At 38.2% G+C, this 18,521-nt stretch overlaps 1 protein-coding gene and 1 non-coding gene across 3 annotated transcripts; both read left to right on the top strand.

Annotated features, from left to right (window-relative positions):
* The first annotated feature begins 4,943 nt into the window (after positions 1–4,943).
* TMX1 (thioredoxin related transmembrane protein 1) lies at positions 4,944–18,211 on the top strand. 2 transcript variants are annotated; one of them, XM_067736015.1, is made up of 8 exons: positions 4,946–5,184; positions 8,193–8,308; positions 9,649–9,694; positions 11,501–11,629; positions 13,832–13,877; positions 13,976–14,077; positions 14,193–14,259; positions 16,915–18,211. In XM_067736015.1, the coding sequence occupies exons 1-8, from the start codon at positions 5,033–5,035 to the stop codon at positions 17,094–17,096; spliced, it is 840 nt and encodes a 279-aa protein (XP_067592116.1). In that variant the 5' UTR covers positions 4,946–5,032; the 3' UTR covers positions 17,097–18,211. The 2 variants fall into 2 exon arrangements, with proteins under 2 accessions (XP_067592126.1, XP_067592116.1); XM_067736025.1 differs by lacking the exon at positions 11,501–11,629 and having other exon boundaries at positions 4,944–5,184.
* Positions 8,426–8,560, top strand: LOC137207695 (small nucleolar RNA SNORA70). The gene has a single exon (XR_010935209.1). It is a non-coding gene; the product is annotated as a small nucleolar RNA SNORA70 (small nucleolar RNA).
* Positions 18,212–18,521: the final 310 nt, after the last annotated feature.

Here is an 18,521-nt window from a genome sequence, read left to right as displayed (position 1 = left end):
GGGTCTGTTTCTTTTACTTTAACCTTCGTATTGTATTGCTTTTGCTATAATACAAATTAATCACTAAAGGGATGTTGCCTATAGCTTAAAGTATACATAATGGCCCATTTCCAAGTACCCTGCCGCCCATGCCTGAACGTCAAGCAAAAATACCTTTGTTTAAGCTCACAGGAAACATCCTGACCAGGCTCACCTGTGAATTGCTGCAGGGAAGAAGAAATTACCGCATCTCCTCCAGAGTCTAGCTGTAACCAGGAAATATAGCAACAACTTATTGTGCATTACCTTTTTTACTTTACTTCCTCATCTCCCCCTCTTTGTTTATAAAAGAAACTAGCATCCAAACCCAGGCAAGATGGTTCTTTGGGGCACTAGTCCACCGTCTTCTCAGTCTGCTGGCTTTCCAAATAAAGTCATTATTCTGTGCCCCAACAATTCATCTCTAGGTTTACTGGCCTGTCATGTGGTGAGCAGTATGTAAGGTTGGTTTAACATTCAAAAGTCAATTAATAAATGATATCAATAGAATAAAGGACAGAGACTACTTGATCATCTTAATAAATGCAGAAAAAGCATGTGATAAAATTAAACATTCTTTCAGGATACACAACCACCTAGGAACAGAAGGAAACTTCCTCAACCTTATAAAGGGCATCTATGAAAAACCCACACTCACATCATACTAATAATAAAAGACTAAATGCTTCCCCCCTAAGAACAGCAACAAGACAAGGATATCTACTCTTGCCACTTCTATTCAACATTGGACTGGAGGTCTAGCCAGGGAAATTAGGTGAGAGAATTAAATAGAAGGCATCCAAATTGGAAACAAAGAAGTAAAACTATCTCTACTTGTAGATCACATAATCTTGTATACAAAAAATCCTCAGGAATCCACTAAAAATTATCTAGTAATTTTTAGAACTAATAAACACATTCAGCAAAGCTGCAGGATACAGATAAATACCAAATTCGACTGTAATTCTATACAGCAGAAATGAACAAAACAAAAATGATATTAAGAAAACAATTCCATTCACATTAGCATCAAAAAGAATAAATACTTAAGAATAAATTTAATAAAAGAGGTGCAAAACTTAGCCTTTGAAAACTATAAAACATTGCTGAAAAAAATTAAGAAGACCCAAATAAATGACAAGACTTCCCATGTTCATGGGCTGGAAGGCTTAATATTGTTAAAAGGGCAATACTCCCCAATTTGTTCTACAGATTTAACGCATTCTCTTGCAAAATCCCCACATACTTTTTAATAGAAATTGACAAGCTGATTTTAAAATTTATATGGAAAATCAAGGGTCCCGGAATAGGTAAAATAATCTTGAAAAAGAACATAGTTGGAAGACTCATACTTCCCAATTTCAAAACTAAAGTAACAAAGAGAGTGTGCTATTGGTATCAAGAGAGACACACAGATCAATGGAATAGAACTGAAAAGTCAGGGGAAAAATAACCCCCCTCGAACATCTATGGCCAACTGATTTTTGACAAGGGTGCCAAGACCATTCAATGGTGAAAGAATAGTCTTTTCAACAAATGGTGTTGGGACAACTGGCTATCTACATGCTATGGAATGAAGTTGGACCCCCTATCCCACACCATACATAAAAATTAACTCAAAATGGATCAAAGACACAAATGTATGAGATAAAACTATAAAACTCTTAGATAAAAAACATCGGTTACCCTGGATTGGGCAATAGTCAGTTTCTTAGATACTACACCACAAGCATTTCCATTTCAAGGTGTGTACCCAGGGGAAATGAGAACATTATGTTCCTGCAAAAACTTGTGAATGTTGATAGTAGCATTACTCATAAACAGCCAAAGAGCAGAACAAATGTCCATCAACTGATGAATGGATAAACAGATATATTCATAAAATGGAATGTGACTCAGCAATAAACAGAAATGAAGTACTGATACATGCTACAACATGTACAAACTTTGAATACATTATGCTAAATAAAAGAAGTTAGTCACAAAGGACCATGTATTAAAATATTCCATTTAAAATGGTCATGAAGAACCTAGGGGCAAGATGGGAATAAAGACACAGACCTACTAGAGAATGAACTTGAGGATATGGGGAGGGGGAAGGGTAAGCTGTGATAAAGCGAGAGAGTAGCATGGACATATATACACTACCAAACGTAAAATAGATAGCTAGTGGGAAGCAGCCGCATAGCACAGGGAGATCAGCTCGGTGCTTTGTGACCACCTAGAGGGGTGGGATAGGGAGGGTAGGAGGGAGGGAGACGCAAGAGGAAAGAGATATGGGAACATATGTATATGTATAACTGATTCACTTTGTTATAAAGCAGAAACTAACACACCATTGTAAAGCAATTATACTCCAATAAAGATGTTAAAAAAATATTAATAAAGTACTGATGGTCTAGTGATATTAGAAAAAAAAATAAAGGAGTGATGTGAAGACTGGCGGGGAACTAGTGTAGGCAGAGGGAACAGCTAATGCAAATTCTCTAGTGTGAGAATGAATTTGATTTATTCAGGGACCCCCTGGAGTGTAGCAGGGTAGGGAGGAGAGCCAGTACTACACGAGGTAGCAGTTAGGCAGATGTCAGATCATGTAGGACTTTTTAAGCCATAGTAATGAGTTTAAGGAGTTTGGTTTTAATGTTTAGTGCAGTGGGAACTTCTTGGAGGGTTTTAAGGAGAAATTGCTAGATCTTATTTAGAGAAGCAAGAGAGAGGACACAGGGTGATCAGTTAGGAATCTATTATTGTCGAGGCAAGAGATGATAGAAACTTGGACTAGGGTATTGGCTGTGGAGATGGAAATTAGAGAAGGTAGAGTTCATGGGACTTGCTGATGGAGTACATGAAGAGGGGGTGAAAAGAGAGAACAATAATGAAGAATTAAAATGTAAATTTTTGTCTTGAGCAACCAGATGGACCTTGGGGCTCTTAACTGAGATGGAAAACCAGGAGAGGGAGAATCAAGAATTTTATTTTTTGATGCTGTTATGTTTAAGCTACCTATTAGATATCCAAGAGTTGTCCAGCCACGGGTTGAATATTGTTAAAAAAGAAATAACAGTCTTAAAATGGAGTAATTTGCCCCCCATGAGAGCAAATCCAGACTTAAAGAAGAGGCAATCTCATGATAAAACCCTTGCCAGTTCTCCTCTCCTAAAAAGGCCTAAAAAATAATTTTATTTTCTTTTGCTAATAACTCCCTTACCTCACCCTTCTTCCTATAAAAGCCTTCCATTCTGTATAACCTCTAGGAGAGCCCTTCTAGTTGCTAGATGGGATGCTGCCTGATTCATGAATCACCAAATAAAGACAATGAGATCTTTTTTTTAAGATTTTTTTTTGATGTTGACCATTTTTAAAGTCTTTATTGAATTTGTTACAATACTGCTTCTGTTTTTTGTTTTGATATTTTGGCCACAAGCATGTGGGATCTTAGCTCCCCAACCAGGGATCGAACTTGCACCCCCTGCATTGGAAGGCGAAGTCTTAACCACTGGACCGCCATGGAAGTCCCAAGACAATCAGATCTTTAAATTTACTTGGTTGACTTTTGTTTTTTAACCACATACATGTCTGAAGTTCCCAGAAAGGTCAGGGCTGGAATGACAGGCATATTGATAGCTTTTAAAGCCAGAATTGAGGTTATCTGGAGGAGCATGTGGATATGAAGAGGAGGGGGGCCAGTACAGCATCCTGGGGAAAGCCAATGTCTGGAAGTCAAGTACGAGAGGACAGCCAAGAATTTCAGAAGGAGCAGCTAGTGAGGAGAAAAAAAAGCAAGTGAGGCACCACACTGTGCCTTTCAAGAAGGGTGTGGTGACAGAATGCTGCTGGCAGTCAAGTAAAAATAATGTTAACACGCAGATTACTAGTGTCCTAGAAAGGGCATTTCAGCGAAGGGGTGGGGAAATCAGCCAACTGGATTGAGTTTAGGAGAGAATGTGAAGTGAGGAGGTGTAATGGCAACTATTTTCATTTGACTGATTAATACTTTCTAAAGACTGCACATTTTGATTTGCATTTGTATTTACAAATGCTTGAGGAAAAAACCCCTTAAATATTCGTTACAAGCCTGCGTCTTGTTCCATTTTGAATTTCTGATTTAGCATCTCTGTAACTACTGCATTACAAAAAACTGAGGCATCATATACATCCTAAAGTGCATAATACACATCCTAAGTGCACTAAACACGTACAGCTCAATGTTTTTGTGTGTGTTTTTTGATTAAATTAATTTTTATTGGAGTATAGTTGCTTTACAATGTTGTGTTAGTTTCTGCTGTACAGCAAAGTGAATCAGCTATAAGTATACATATATCCCCTCTTTTTTTGGATTTCCTTCCCATTTAAGTCACCACAGAGCACTGAGTTCCCTGAGCTATACAGTCTCAATGGTTTTTTAGGTATGACCTGTGTAAGCATTGTTCAGACCAAGATACAGAATACAAAGTGAACCCATAAGGTTCTCTTGTACCCCTTTACAGTCTGTAATCCCCCAGAAGTAAACCAATATTCGGACTCATAAACATCCATTAGCTTCCCAACAAAAATTTTCAAAGGAAACAAAAGAAAACTCTGACGGGCATTTAACTGGAAACTGCTTTAGTGTAAACTTACCCACTGCCTTCGTTAAGTATAAATGCCAATCATTCGGCGCCAAAATCCTGAGGCAAATTTTTAAGCCGTTCCTCTCCGAAGTCCCGCCCCACTTTCCATACCACGCCCTCCGTTCACTCTTCCTCCAAAACGGTTTAGAGCGTAGCAGAAGACAGGACGAGAGACCCCTTTTCTGTCATGCGCACTAGGGAACAGGAGCGCTCCCTTTTTCTCTGCTCCACCAACCCACTAGGACCTGGCTTCGTCATGCGCATTGAGAGTTCTCAAGGCGCGCGCGCGCGCGAGCGTCGCCGCGCTCATGCGCACGAGCCGATCAGCCCGCGCGGGCGGAAGTGCAGAGCCGCTTCGCGAAGTGAGGGCGGCCGCGCTCGTTGTGGGTGGGCGAGCGGCCGACATGGCGCCCTCCGGGAGTCTCAGGATCCCCGTGGCAGTGCTGCTGCTGTTGCTTTGGGGGGCTCCCTGGACCCACGGGCGGCGGAGCGACGTGCGGATCATCACGGACGAGAACTGGAGAGAGTTGCTGGAAGGAGAGTGGATGATAGAATTGTGAGTGCGGGGCGGTGGTCTCGGGGCCCCCTCGGGGGGCTGGGGTCCTAGTTCCAAGTCTGGACGCCCGATTTCATCCCCGTTCGTCTTATGCGAGTCCCAGACTACCCGGGACTGCGACTCTGAGGCGCGGGGCGGGAGCCCCCGACTCCTCGCGATCCCCTAACTCCTCTTGGGATCCTCCGCAGCCGTGGTCCCACCCCCTCCTCGTTTCTGACCAGGGGATACTCTGTTAAGTTTCTTCTAAAGTGTGCACCCTAGTTCGGTTGCTAGGACTGAGGTGCGCCTGTGAGGTTACTTTCAGCTTTGAATTCTCTTTCTTCATGGCTTTGGGGTTGAGGGTGGTTGGTCTGTCTAGTTACTATACAATTATTCATTTTGGAATGAGTCTTCACAGACTTAACAGACTTATTTCACCAAACTCTACAAAGGAGGAAACTGAGTGAACCTCTCCTCTCTTTTTGTCTCATTATCCTTAAAAAGTAGTCCACTTACAGTGTTAGAATTTGAGACTCTTTTAGTTTATTTTAAATGTTATTTTATGGATTAGGCATATTTTTATTGTAAATGCCGAGTAAATTCAAGTTGCGTTATTTAAACATCTGCGTTCCCTTTATCATTTGTTGTTTTTTCTTTGCCCACGTTTCATTTTTCTTTTGTGTGTGTGTTTTTGCAAAGTACTGAATGTTTTGGGTTATTACTCTTATGCCTCTCTAAATGGTATTGCATTAAAAAAATTAATGTATGAGTGTGATTATAAACTCTTAAAAGAGCGTCAGTTCGTCACTTATTGTTCAGATAAAACCATGTGTCTGTGGTGATTCCGTTATAATAACGTCCCTTCTGCATCGGTAGATAATAAACTGTCTGCCTTTGCTTTAGTCACTAAATTGGTGGTGGTGGTGACCGTGGTGGCAGTATTATTAGTGGTACTAGTCATTATTCATTAGTAAAAAACACCATTACTGACTGTTAACTGTACTAAACACTTCTAAGCTCTTTACATACGTTATCATATTTAATTCTTTACAAATTCTATAAGATAGGTATTATTTCCCGCATTTTACAGATGAGAGACATATCTAAAAGCTTTAATTAATATGTCCAGGTATTGCCATAGTGGCTTTCTTTTTGTCTCCAGAAACTAACACAGAGTAGACATGTAGATGTTGTTAGAATAACCCCCTTCCTTAACAGGGTTCAGGCGGGTGTTTTTCTGGGTGGTTGGGTTGCCAGTTAAGGAGGGAGGTGGAGGTGGACATCCCCAAGGGAGAACCCACAAGGTCACATCAGTAACTCCTGAGTCATAAAGTCAAACAAGGCATAGAACATCTGTATGCAGGATACAATAGGGGAAATGTTTATATAGTATGCATATAATCTGTAACTCAGTGAAATGAATTTTCAGGCACCATTGAAGGTGCAGGGGAGAGGAAATATAACCAGGGACAGCATTTGGGTTTCATTGTCCTCAGTACCTTGTTTTAGATAGTGCCCATAAAATATTCACAGTTTCATAAATAATGTGTTGAACAATTGTGATTATGAACTTTTATGCAAATTAAATCAAGTATTACTCAAGGAGATTTTTATTAACTCATTTGATCAAACTATATCAATACAGTAGTCAGAAGTGAAGTATTTGGGGATTTGAATTAGAGCATCTGTATGAAATTAAGAGCATACCGTAGTATTTTTTCCGCTAGCCTACTGAATATGAAGTTGTCTCTAAAAAGCACCGAAGAAACAAAAGAAACTTGAAAAAGGATCTAGTATTTCTAATGATAGTCAGCTCTTACTACAAGTTAGTTATCTGCATTAAATCTGCCCTGATCAGGAGTTATGTTACAGAGATATTTTCATTGTAATTCAATTTATTGTTACGGACTTTGGCTTTTGTGTATGGTACTAGTCTTGTTCCACAATGCATATTACTTTTAGGAATTTTATTTTCATAAAATAAGTCAAGAAAATAGAATGAAGTACAGAAACTCTACTCTTGTGTTTAACAGGTACAGGCTTTATTCTTCCTGGTTCCATTAAAAAAAACTGAGGTAAATTATGAGATAATATACAATAAAATGGGAAAAATCAAATCCTAGGAAAGATTCAGGGCCTTTTAAGAATGAATACCAGAAGAGTAATTAAAATGCTAATATGCTTGGCCACAGATTTATAAACCCGAGACTGACCAAGGTCTGGGCAGAGAATTTCATTTGGCCGGCCTAGTGTTTGTGTCTGGGTTAAGTTTTGAGGTAGCATTTTTACATAAAAATGCAGATTTTCAGCTCCTTTTAAATTGGAATAGCCTGCTGCACTGGGCCAGCTGTCCTGGACCTGTCAAGCTATGTAGTGTTTCCTTCCTTAAGATGAGGCACGTGTTTCCTGTTCACCACAGCCGTGGGTGCTTCCTCTTTTTTTACTAGCACCTTGGCACTTGTGACTCCTGCACATACCATTGTTAAAACTGATGAACTCCAAATTTGGCTTTGAGCTTTCTGCCCACCTTATAATAAAAGAAATCCAAAGGTTTTTTTTGTTTGTTTTCTTTTTTTGCTGTACGCGGGCCTCTCGCTGTTGTGGCCTCTCCCGTTGCAGAGCACAGGCTCCGGACGTGCCGCTCCGCGGCATGTGGGATCTCCCCGGACTGGGGCACGAACCCGTGTCCCCTGAACCCATGTTCCCTGCATCGGCAGGCGGACTCTCAGCCACTGCGCCACCAGGGAAGCCCCCAAAGGTTTTTAAAGAGCTGTTTTGCACTTGAAAAAGGCCTTGTGTCTTAAAACCTTATTCTCAGAATTACTTTTCTGTGATTAGCATTATCAATTCATAGTTCTTGATTTCCAGAGTGTTCGACTCACACTTAAAACCTTTTCATCTTCACAATATTAACCACTTTGCTATCTTGTTTTTAGTATAAAATATTCTTCACAAGTTACACATTTTAGAATTTTTATCCCAATATGATCATATTAGAGTGTTTAACTTTTTTAAAAACTATTTCTTAGTTATGCTCCATGGTGTCCTGCTTGTCAGAATCTTCAACCAGAATGGGAAAGTTTTGCCGAATGGGGAGAAGATCTTGAGGTTAATGTTGCAAAAGTAGATGTCACAGAGCAGCCAGGTACTGTAAGTCTTTGGTTAATTTTGTTTCGTTGCAGATTGGGATGATCTGTTGGTCTGTTTTCCACATTGCATGATCTTAACTCTACCTTTCACTAGTTTTTAAAAACAGAACTGTCTTCAGCTGGTTAGGCTGACTTACCCACCTCCCTGATGGGGGCTCAGTGTGAAGTGCCGCAGAAAGTGGATTCCCTGGTTGGGTATGGCAGCTTACTTCTTTTCTCTATTGCTCTAAGGGACCTTGGAGACATCTCCCTCCCCCGACTCTTCCCTGACATAACTGCCTGTGATCTTTTTTCCTTTGCATCTCAGGCCCCAGACTAGTATGTAAGACGTCTGTGAGAAGCCCTAGAACATTGTGGCTCAGGTGGACATTGGTTAACCCAGCATTTGCATCTGTACCAAGCTTCAGAATAAGGAGCATGTGGTTGAGGTTCTTTGTAGAGTCAAGGTCACATTCCCTGTGTGAGTCGTCTAAATCTCTGCAATTGGATTTCAAATTTAATCCTTTAACTGTGATTTGAGAACATTGGCTGTTAATTACAAAGCCCTCATGGTTGTGGCCTCCTGACTTGGCCCCCTGGAGAAGTGTCAGGCCCTGCCCTTACAGATGCTTCTTCTTACCTGTTCTTGGTCACAGTAAACCTGGATTCTTGATTCTGCCCCATCCCAAATGGTAATAATCGCTAATATTTGGTGAGCACTTACTGTTACAGGTACTGCTCCAAGTGTTTTGCATTTATTATGTAGTCCTTATACAACGTTGTGGGGTAGATAGTATCCCCGTTTTACAGATCATAAAACTGAGTCATAGATTGGTTCTTAGTTATTTTAGTGTTTAACACATGGTTGATAATGTTAGCTGATGCTGTTATTGCCCACCTTTTGGAAGATTCATAATATTTTCCATTTTTAACAATACCTTAGAAACTCTGTGTTTGCTTTTTGATTATCAAATGCAGTTTCATTTGATTTTAGACCTAAGACAGCAGTTATATTGTGCTGTCCCATGACTCAGCTAGTAATCTTATAGTAGTATAACTGACCAAATGTTTATACGTATATATTCACAAATGTCTTCAATATTCAGATTTTACATACTATTAAATGGAGATAATGTATAGTAGAGTTTTTTTTCAGTTGCTTTAAGTACGTAATTGGAATTTCTTTCATTGTATATATTACAGAGCTCAACTATTTTTAGGTATAATTTCATATTCTTTGCCTATTAGTATTCAAGTAATTCAGAGTCAGCTTTTAAGTGGTAAGTGATTGGCCCATATAAAACCTGCTGCGTGTTCTTTCTTGTATTTATTTCTAATCTTTCTTTATCATTTGTAGGACTAAGCGGACGATTTATCATAAGTGCTCTTCCTACTGTTTATCAGTAAGTATTTGAAGATTCTGTAGTTATGAAAGATGCATCATAGTGTAATCAGAATAGTAGACCTCCAGCCTAGATCATGTTTAAAGAACATTATATTCAATAAGTTTACTAGAAGGCTTACTTTGCTTAGTGCCATTCTAGGTGCCTTTAGATAGATGAATGATGCATGAAACAATCTGTGATCCCAAAGATTTGTAATTGTTTTAGAAGATGATGTGCACGAGAAATGGTGTGATACCATTCAGCTAGTAAGTGATTATGAGCGCAGAGTTGTGGTAAGTACTGTAGGAAATTTGGTAAGGGAAAAAAATCGCTGCTTTGGACTGGTTCCTGGAGAATATGCGGTTTAAACTCAACTTTGGAGGTAGCATTTTCAAGAGTGCAGAGTAAGCATTCCATCCTGAGAACAGTCTCATAAACAGTTATAATTAGGATCATGGTATGTTCAAACATTAGCTATTAGAAAGTGCTGTAGCTCAGCCTTGGGGACAGTGGTAGGTGAAATGGTTGTTAAGTCAGAATAAACAAGATTATGTAGTGTTCAGTGTCAGGTTTTTTAGTTTGTCTTTATCTTCTGAACTGGCCATAAGAAATCTTAAATCTCTGTATCTGCCCTGAACCTTAATGTTCATCTAGCTGGTGGGTTGAATGCCAGGAGGCACTTCTCTCCTTCACTTAAAAGTTACACAAACAAGAAGTTGGCGGTTCTGTGTGTATCTTGATTTTCCTTGTCTTTTTTTCATGTTTGTATCTGTTTCCCTGTACCTTTTTATTTGCCACGACTCCCTTTGTATATGTTTAAATGTCTCTTCTCTGTCTCTGTAAGTGCTTCTCTCCGTTTTTACTCAGTCCTTTTCTCCACATGCCCCTAAACTGGCTAGTCAGTCTCCCCCTTGTCTTAACACCCCCTGAAATTTTCTGGAATTTCCTGCCTTTTTCTTTTAGTAACGTTGTTTATCATGCTCATTCCCCTAATTTCTGCCTGCTGAAATCCTACCTATCCTTCAAAAACAGCTCAAATGTCATTTTCTCCGCAAAACTTTGGGTTTTTGAGTGGGGGCTTCCTTGTTGTCTTTGGCTCTGGGTGGATAAAGGATCCTCTGATCTTACTGTAGGTAGTGGGGAGCTATGGAAAGTTTTTGCGCTTAAAGTGATAAAAATTGAAGTGTTAATTGAGTAGAGTTAGACTGGCAGTATTATTTAAGGTAATTTAGAAATGGTGAAGATGTGGGAACAGGGAGAGCACTTACGATCCTATGACAGAGCTCCATGCATTAGGAATGGGAAGGAGGAGGTGGGTGTCAGGAAGAACGCAAAGCCGAATGTCACTGCATCAGATGCCTCCAGCGACTTAAACCATGATGGCTGTGAAAGTTCTTTAACAATAGCTAATAAATAATAAATGTCAGACGCGATTCTAACTGCTTTTTCATGAAGTCATCTCTTTAATGTGTGTATTGTGGCTTAAAAGTAATTTTCTGAGATATATCTACGTACTGCATTTCTTTTTCTCCCCAGTTTTTTATTGAGACATAATTGACATATAATTACTTACTGTGTTTCATAGTTTTATTATTTGGAAGAGTAACAATAACAGTCTTAAGACTTACGATTGTTTAAAAGTATAACCTCAGTGTTTAATTAAATTTGGGGCTAAGATGTCAAGGGTAGGTAATTAGTGTAATTTGCTACTTCTGCATTGCTGATGATTTTGAAGATTAGGATTGATTGTAAAATGGGGTTATAGAAATAGCAAAACAAAGTTTATTTATTTGGTGCTGATTAATATTTACTTGTGATCTTTAGTTGTAAAAATGGTGAATTTAGGCGCTATCAGGGCCCAAGGACTAAGAAGGACTTCATAAACTTTATAAGTGAAAAAGAGTGGAAGAGTATTGAACCTGTTTCATCATGGGTTGGTCCAGGTTCTGTTTTGTAAGTATGAGGGGTTTTTCTCTTATTTATTTCAGGATTAATTGGGACATATATTTCATGTAAATAAAGCATATTTACTTAGTTTTAATTCTAGGACTCTTAAGATATGTTCAGATTTACTATGTGATATTTTCAGTTTGACTTTATCTTCTAAGTCCAGTGGATACTGTGATCCTTGTTAATGTAGAAGGAGGCTTTCTATAGAATTAAGTCTTTTTAGGAATATTTTAGTTCTGTAAATATGGTCATTTGTATCATCAAAAACTAATAAATCCCCCTAAGAGTGTGAGCGATACAATAGGTAAAACTACCATTTGAGGGGTTTTTTGTTTGTTTTTGGTTTTGTTTTTTTAAATATTTATTTATTTGGCTGTGCCAGGTCTTAGTTGCGGTGTGTGGCATCTTTAGTTGAGGCATATGGGCTCTTAGTTGCGGCACACGGGATCTAGTTCCCTGACCAGGGATCAAATCCAGGGCCCCTGCATTGGGAGTGTGGAGTTTTAACCACTGGACCACCAGGGAAATCCCTATCATTTGAGCTTAGCATTTGGATGAGAAGCCTCAACCATATGCCTACTCATGCTACCTTTAGATTTAAGTTCTTGATTTAGTGTGATTGAATTATTCCACCTGTCTGATAGCTTTTTGTACGAATAGTATGGATGAACAATGAGCCTAATGACATGACTAACCACTGAGCTTTATATGTAGGTAGAGGGTACATTTCTCCAGAGCAGCTTGCTATGGAGCAGTAGGATTGGGCATAACTAGCACATTTTCTGAATCTTTCTTGGGGAGCAAGGCCTCACGGGTCCTTTGAGAGACCTCTGGGAATACTGAGTTTTGCTGAGGCCACCATGGGCTCATCCTGGTGTGGCTAAGCTGTCTCTTCCTGTCCTCTTACCACACTTGCCTTTGGAGGATGGAGAGTGTAAGCGATAATGTTTTGGATCTGGAAGTGGGGGCATGATCATCCCTAAGCAGTATTTTGAAAAAGAAAGTTCATCTTTAGGACCTTTTCCTTACACCTCTGAATTGAACTGTCAGAATTCCCCCACTGAGCCACCATGCCCAACCCAAATAAGGCACCTGCTCTTCCTGATAGAATCTAATCAGCACAGACTACAGTGAGACAACACAGTGATTCATGTTTCAGTTCCTTGTTCCTATTCCTATTTTGTGTTTTAAAGAACAGAAGCAACATGGTTAATGTACCTGTCTGTGTTGGACTGAAAATGTAACTGATTTTTGTTTGAAATCTCATGTCATAAATGATTCTTCCCCTCTCTGGTCGAGGAAGTGGGGGTCGCTTGTAAGTCTCCGCTGACTCCTCCGGACAGCAGTCCATACCTTTTTTATTGGTAGACTGAGTAAGAGGCGCTCCCAGGGTCAGCTTGGCAGGTTCATCCACCCAGCGATCAGTGATTGGATTAGGCCATCCTGCATGCAGGACCTCTGGCTTGTGTGTGAATTAGTTTATGTGTAAGTGGCCCCACTTCTGCTAGAGGGAACCCACAAAGCTAAGTTTTGGAGCAGGCCTCTTTTCTAACTGCCCATCAAAGCTACTTGGGTTTAATTATGTGAAAATTGTTCTTTTTACTTTTACCGTTTTACTTATATGGTAACTTAGCATTTATTTCTTGTGTGATTATTTTGTATATCATTAAACTATATCAAACTAATGCTGTTGTAAGTTTAATTTTAATACAAAAGGAGGGTAATGCTTAGGTGGGAAGGATCAACTCAGCAAGTGCTCCCAGTCTTCCTTCAGGCTCCCTTCTCTACTTCTTTGGAAGATTTTAAGGGTGAATAAGAGTTGCCATTTGCTTACAGTGTGCCTAACTTCAAACCAGTTTGTTCCATAGAGCTTGTAACCTGTACTCAAAGTATATTGGAGAAATCATCAGGTGAAAGGTTATAGTCAAAACAATAGGAGAAAAGGAAAAAAAAATGATCAAGTGTTTTGTTTATGAGGATATCACATAGTGGCAAAAATTCAGAAACTGTTAATTTCCATTAATAAGCCTTCTTATTATGGGCTTGAAATCACTGATGTATCACTAATCTTGAGTAACATCAGCAATAAAATCTGTTGTGTTGGGGAAGTTATAGAGTGAAAAATAGAAGATATAGGTAACACACATGTATTCTACTTCAAAGCTGTGTATCTGATTCAGTTTTTCACTTGTCTCTTTATTTTAGGATGAGTAGTATGTCAGCACTCTTTCAGCTGTCTATGTGGATCAGGGTATGGGCTAAAATTTTATTTCTATTTTAAACATTTTGACACTGTCACTTTTTAAGAAATGACCATGTTTTTAGTTTATTTTTTTCTTTTGATTTTAGACTTACCATAACTATTTTATTGAAGACCTTGGATTACCGGTTTGGGGATCATATACAGTGTTTGCTTTAGCAACTCTGCTTTCGGGACTATTATTAGGACTTGTAAGCACTTCATTTTCAGAGTACTGGGAAGAAAAATATTGTAGAATTTCATAATTCAATATAGTTCCACTGGCTTTATATTGTACATTCATACTTCTTCTGTTTATTTTTGCAGTGCATGATATTTGTGGCAGATTGCCTTTGTCCTTCAAAAAGGCGCAGACCACAGCCATACCCTTCCAGTAAGTATATTTTTAAATGTTTATTTTTATTCACTATAATCCCATTGATTTCTGTAATAAACACAATCACACATAAAACAGGTTGCCTTTCTAGCTTAGGTTTCTAAATATGGAGTGGTGGGGGAAGAGGGATGTATATTTCATGTAAGAATGACAGCCCATTGGATTTAGAAACATAGGTTTTTTTTTGGTTTTTATAGTGTGGAGAATTTTAACACTGCATATAACTTATAGATATTTGATAACCATTGACCTGATGTCAATTTGTTTGAAAATTCCATGATATTCATGGATCCATTTGAATATACTTGGGTCAAAAAAAGTTGAATATATTCCACTCTTGAAGTCTTTTCATTGGTATAGTGACCACATTTGAAGCTTTTTCTTTGTATGCTGGTCAAGTCTGAGTTTTTCTGTTAGGTTATTGGGAAAAGTAAATCCTGTAGCTGCTTGAGGATTCTCATTGCCATTGTATTTTACTACACGATGGGTTTATAGAATTAGAATATTCACTGCTGTTTATCTTAATAGGATTACCTACCAATCATTTATTTTTAATCTTGAAAATCGTACTGTTATGAAGGCCCTCTTATTTGCTGTTTGTAAAGAGCTTTCACTTTCTGTCGTCCCATTTGCTTTTCAGCAGCTCTTTAAGTAGACTGCATAAGTGATACTCTTCCCATTTTGTGGTTGAGGAAACTAAAGCTGAGAGAGATGAACTGTGTTTCCAAGTTCACACAGAAATGACAGAGCTGAGAGTAGAACCTAAACCAGACTTTTGGCCTGACATTTCTGTTGTATTTCGTGACTTAGGACTTAAACTGAGGTCAGAACTCCTGAAATGAAATCAGTGGAGATTGCATTTACAGTATTCCTTGTCTGTCGAACAACTGATAGGGTTTTTAAAAAATTTCTTAGATAGTTGCATTGATGCTAAGAAGAACGCAGGTAGGGGAGGGAATAATTTTATCCATCAAGGGTCACTGACCTGTAGGAAAAAATATAATAAGCACAGATTACTTAAAAGACAATTAAGTCACTGAATGTACCTTTTATATTTATTTTGCTTCAAAAACCTTAAACCTAATAACAGATTTGTCTCAAGTAATCTGTGACACAGCTGATACTAATCCATACTTTAATGTGATATTACCCCTTCTACGGCAGGCTACAGGATTTTTTTGAGTTGTTTTCCATTATGTGTGTTTGGCTTAGATTTTGAGTTGCTAGGAAAAGATCCAACTGAGTCTAACTTTAAGCAAAATCAGAATTTATTGGTTCACATAGTCAGGAAGCCTGAGGGCAGAGTTGATTGGATCCTGGGGCTCAAATGTTTTTATGTTTCTGAATTGCTCAGTTCTCTATAACTTTGCTTGCTCCATTTTGGGCTGTTTTTAGTCCTGAGAATAGAATGACTATAGAAAGCTATAGCTCATAATCCCAGAGTAAGAAGGAAATATACTTCTCCCTGTACTCACCTATCTTTTGGAAAAATTCTGGTGTATTCCACTTGTATAGAGGGCTCACTTTTTGGAACAGTCACTGTAAACCAGGGTTTCTCAACCTTGACACTATTGGTCTTTTGGGCTGGATAATTCTTAATCGTGATGAACTGTCTTTTGTACATTATTGAATTTTCAGCAGCATCCCCCTGGTTGCCAGTAGCACCACCCCTCTCTATTGTAGCAACCAAAAATATCTTCAGACATAGCCAAGTGTTCCCTAGGAGGCAGAATCACCCCTGGTGGAGAACCACTGCTCTAAACTGTCGTTTGTGTCCACCACAGCCACCTGGGATGTAGCATAGGGAAGGGGTAACCCAACAGGAAAAGGGATGCTAGACAGACCAAACAACAGATTGTCCACTTTACGGTAATTCCTTCCCGTAATTTCTTCTACCTTGCACCCCCGTGTTCTTCCCGCTCCATTCCGGGTTGCCTAGGATTAGGGACAGTCTCGGATCACTGAACAGAGAAAAGCTTATTGGCCAAATTCTGTGTTCTGGATCTCTAAGTGTGTGTTCTAAGTTTAAGTTAACTAGCAACAGTCCCTATTAACAAAGGGAGGGGGGGTATATGTATGTGTGTGTGTATATTAAAAAATTAATTGAGCTGTATACTTAAGATATGTATCTTATATTATTTGTAATTACACCTTAATAAAATTACATATGTGGAGAAGTGGAAGCATCTTTACGAAACCACTTGAAAAAAACATGGCTAGGAAAATAGCCTTCAACTTAAGTGTCTGATTCCTGTTCTCCTGGGAGCTGAAACAAGGGTGGTATTGAAGTTTGTCTTAGTATACTTCTTAGCTAGAAGATTTAATAGCAAGTTAATATAAGATAGTTATATTTAATGCAGTCTGTTTTCTTACAACAATATGCACAGCATTAATTCTGGTTCATTAATTTCAGTTCAGTTTATGAATAGGTGGATAATAAGAATGAATTTGGTAAGTAAAATGGATCTTCCAAACCAGTTATTTTTACAGTATCACTTGTTCTTGAAGATAGCTTTTTCCTTTTGGAAATCCAAACATGATTGATAAATAAGTGCCAAAGCAATTTATGGGCATATGAATTGTGTCTTGATTGTACTCTTAACACAACTCTAATACATCAACAAAAGAACATTTCTGGTTTTTATCTTTAAGAAAAATTATTACTAGAATCTTCTCAACCTCTGAAAAAAGTGGAGGAAGAACAAGAGGCTGATGAAGAAGATGTTTCAGAAGAGGAACCTGAAAGCAAAGAAGGAATAAACACAGAGTTTGCACAAAATGCCATAAGACAACGTTCTGTGGCTCCTTCATTGGCCACAGATAAATCTAGTTAATTTGTACAAGTATATTCATATGATTTTGACAAAAACAGAAGATTGATCATTTCTTTTGGTTTGAAGTGAACTGTGACTTGCTTGTACATTGCAGGGTTCAGTCTAGATTGTCATTAGGTTGAACAGTCTACCTTCAGAAAATAAAAGTAGCATTATTTGAAAAATCAGGATTTGAGAACAGTATGGTGGTTCAAACAGTAGTTTAATTTTTGAAAAATCTGGTGCCAAGCAATAAGATTTCTGTATGTTTGTTTCATAATAACCTTTTCAAGTCTGAGTTGAAAAATTACATTTCCCAAGTATTGCATTATTGAGGTATTTAAGGAGATTACTTTAGAGAAAAATATTTCTCATTTGATATAATTTTTCTCAGTTTCACTGTGTGAAAAAAAGAACATATTTCCCATAAATGGGAACTTTGCCCATTGTCTCAAGAAATGTGTATTTCAGTGACAACTGTGAGGTCCTTTTAGAGGTAAATTCCAAAATTTAGTCATAGCTTTAGAGTATGCAACTAATAAAAGCTACCTTACTTTAGTTACAGTTTTCTACATATGATAATACAGGATATGTTTAGGAAGATTTTATAAGCCCATGATGTTGTCTTGATTCCTATAAAAGGTTGGTTGCCTTTTTGTTCTCCTCTGTTCAGTGTATGATTTGTATTTTTCTTACCATGAGTTACATTTTTCATTTTCCAAATTGGATAATTTCCTGGAAATGTTTTTCATGTTTTAATAAATTGTTTCAAACTGAAGTTTACTGAGGAATCCTTAAAAGTGAAGAGGCATCTACTGATAATTTAAAATCTTGGCTACTTGTTTCAGATTTTACATCATTCTTGTTGAACCTCTACTTGAACTTTTTTTGGATGTGAAGGTGAACATTCCTGATTTTTACTTGATTTTGTGGAAAAGCCTTGGTATTTTACATTTTGAAAATTCACAGAAGCTTAATTTGATATAAAGTTAGCATTCTACTCAGGAAAAAGCATCTTGTAGTGTATGTTTTCAATGTATATTTGTCCTCATACAGAAAGTTCTTAATTGATTTTACAAAGTCAATGTATGCCTGATGTCTTAAACTCATAAAAGGCTTATGTTTTTGAAAAGACAGACTCCGTATTCTACTGTACTTTCTGTTGTGTGTTATTTCACAGGTGGGTATCAGCAAGGTGGGACATTTAATATATTTTTACTCCTTGAAGAGTTGAAGAGTTTTCACCTTACAGCAAAAGAGGGGGTGGGCGGATGTGTGCGGCAGCAGTAGAAAACTGTGTTAGCTACAAGAAGGGAAAAAGCATAAATATTTAGAATGGATCACCTCTCCATTATGGTAATAGACAATTTCTGTAATGTCCCCTTTCATCTAGGTTGTGCTGCTGTGTGAATCCATTAAACTTACAATATCATAATGTACAACAGT

The sequence above is a fragment of the Pseudorca crassidens genome, chromosome 1, assembly GCF_039906515.1.
Source record: "Pseudorca crassidens isolate mPseCra1 chromosome 1, mPseCra1.hap1, whole genome shotgun sequence".
In the NCBI taxonomy this organism is placed as follows: Eukaryota; Metazoa; Chordata; class Mammalia; order Artiodactyla; family Delphinidae; genus Pseudorca; species Pseudorca crassidens.
Note: the sequence above shows the minus strand (reverse complement) of the source record. Positions and strands in the feature narration are given on the sequence as shown.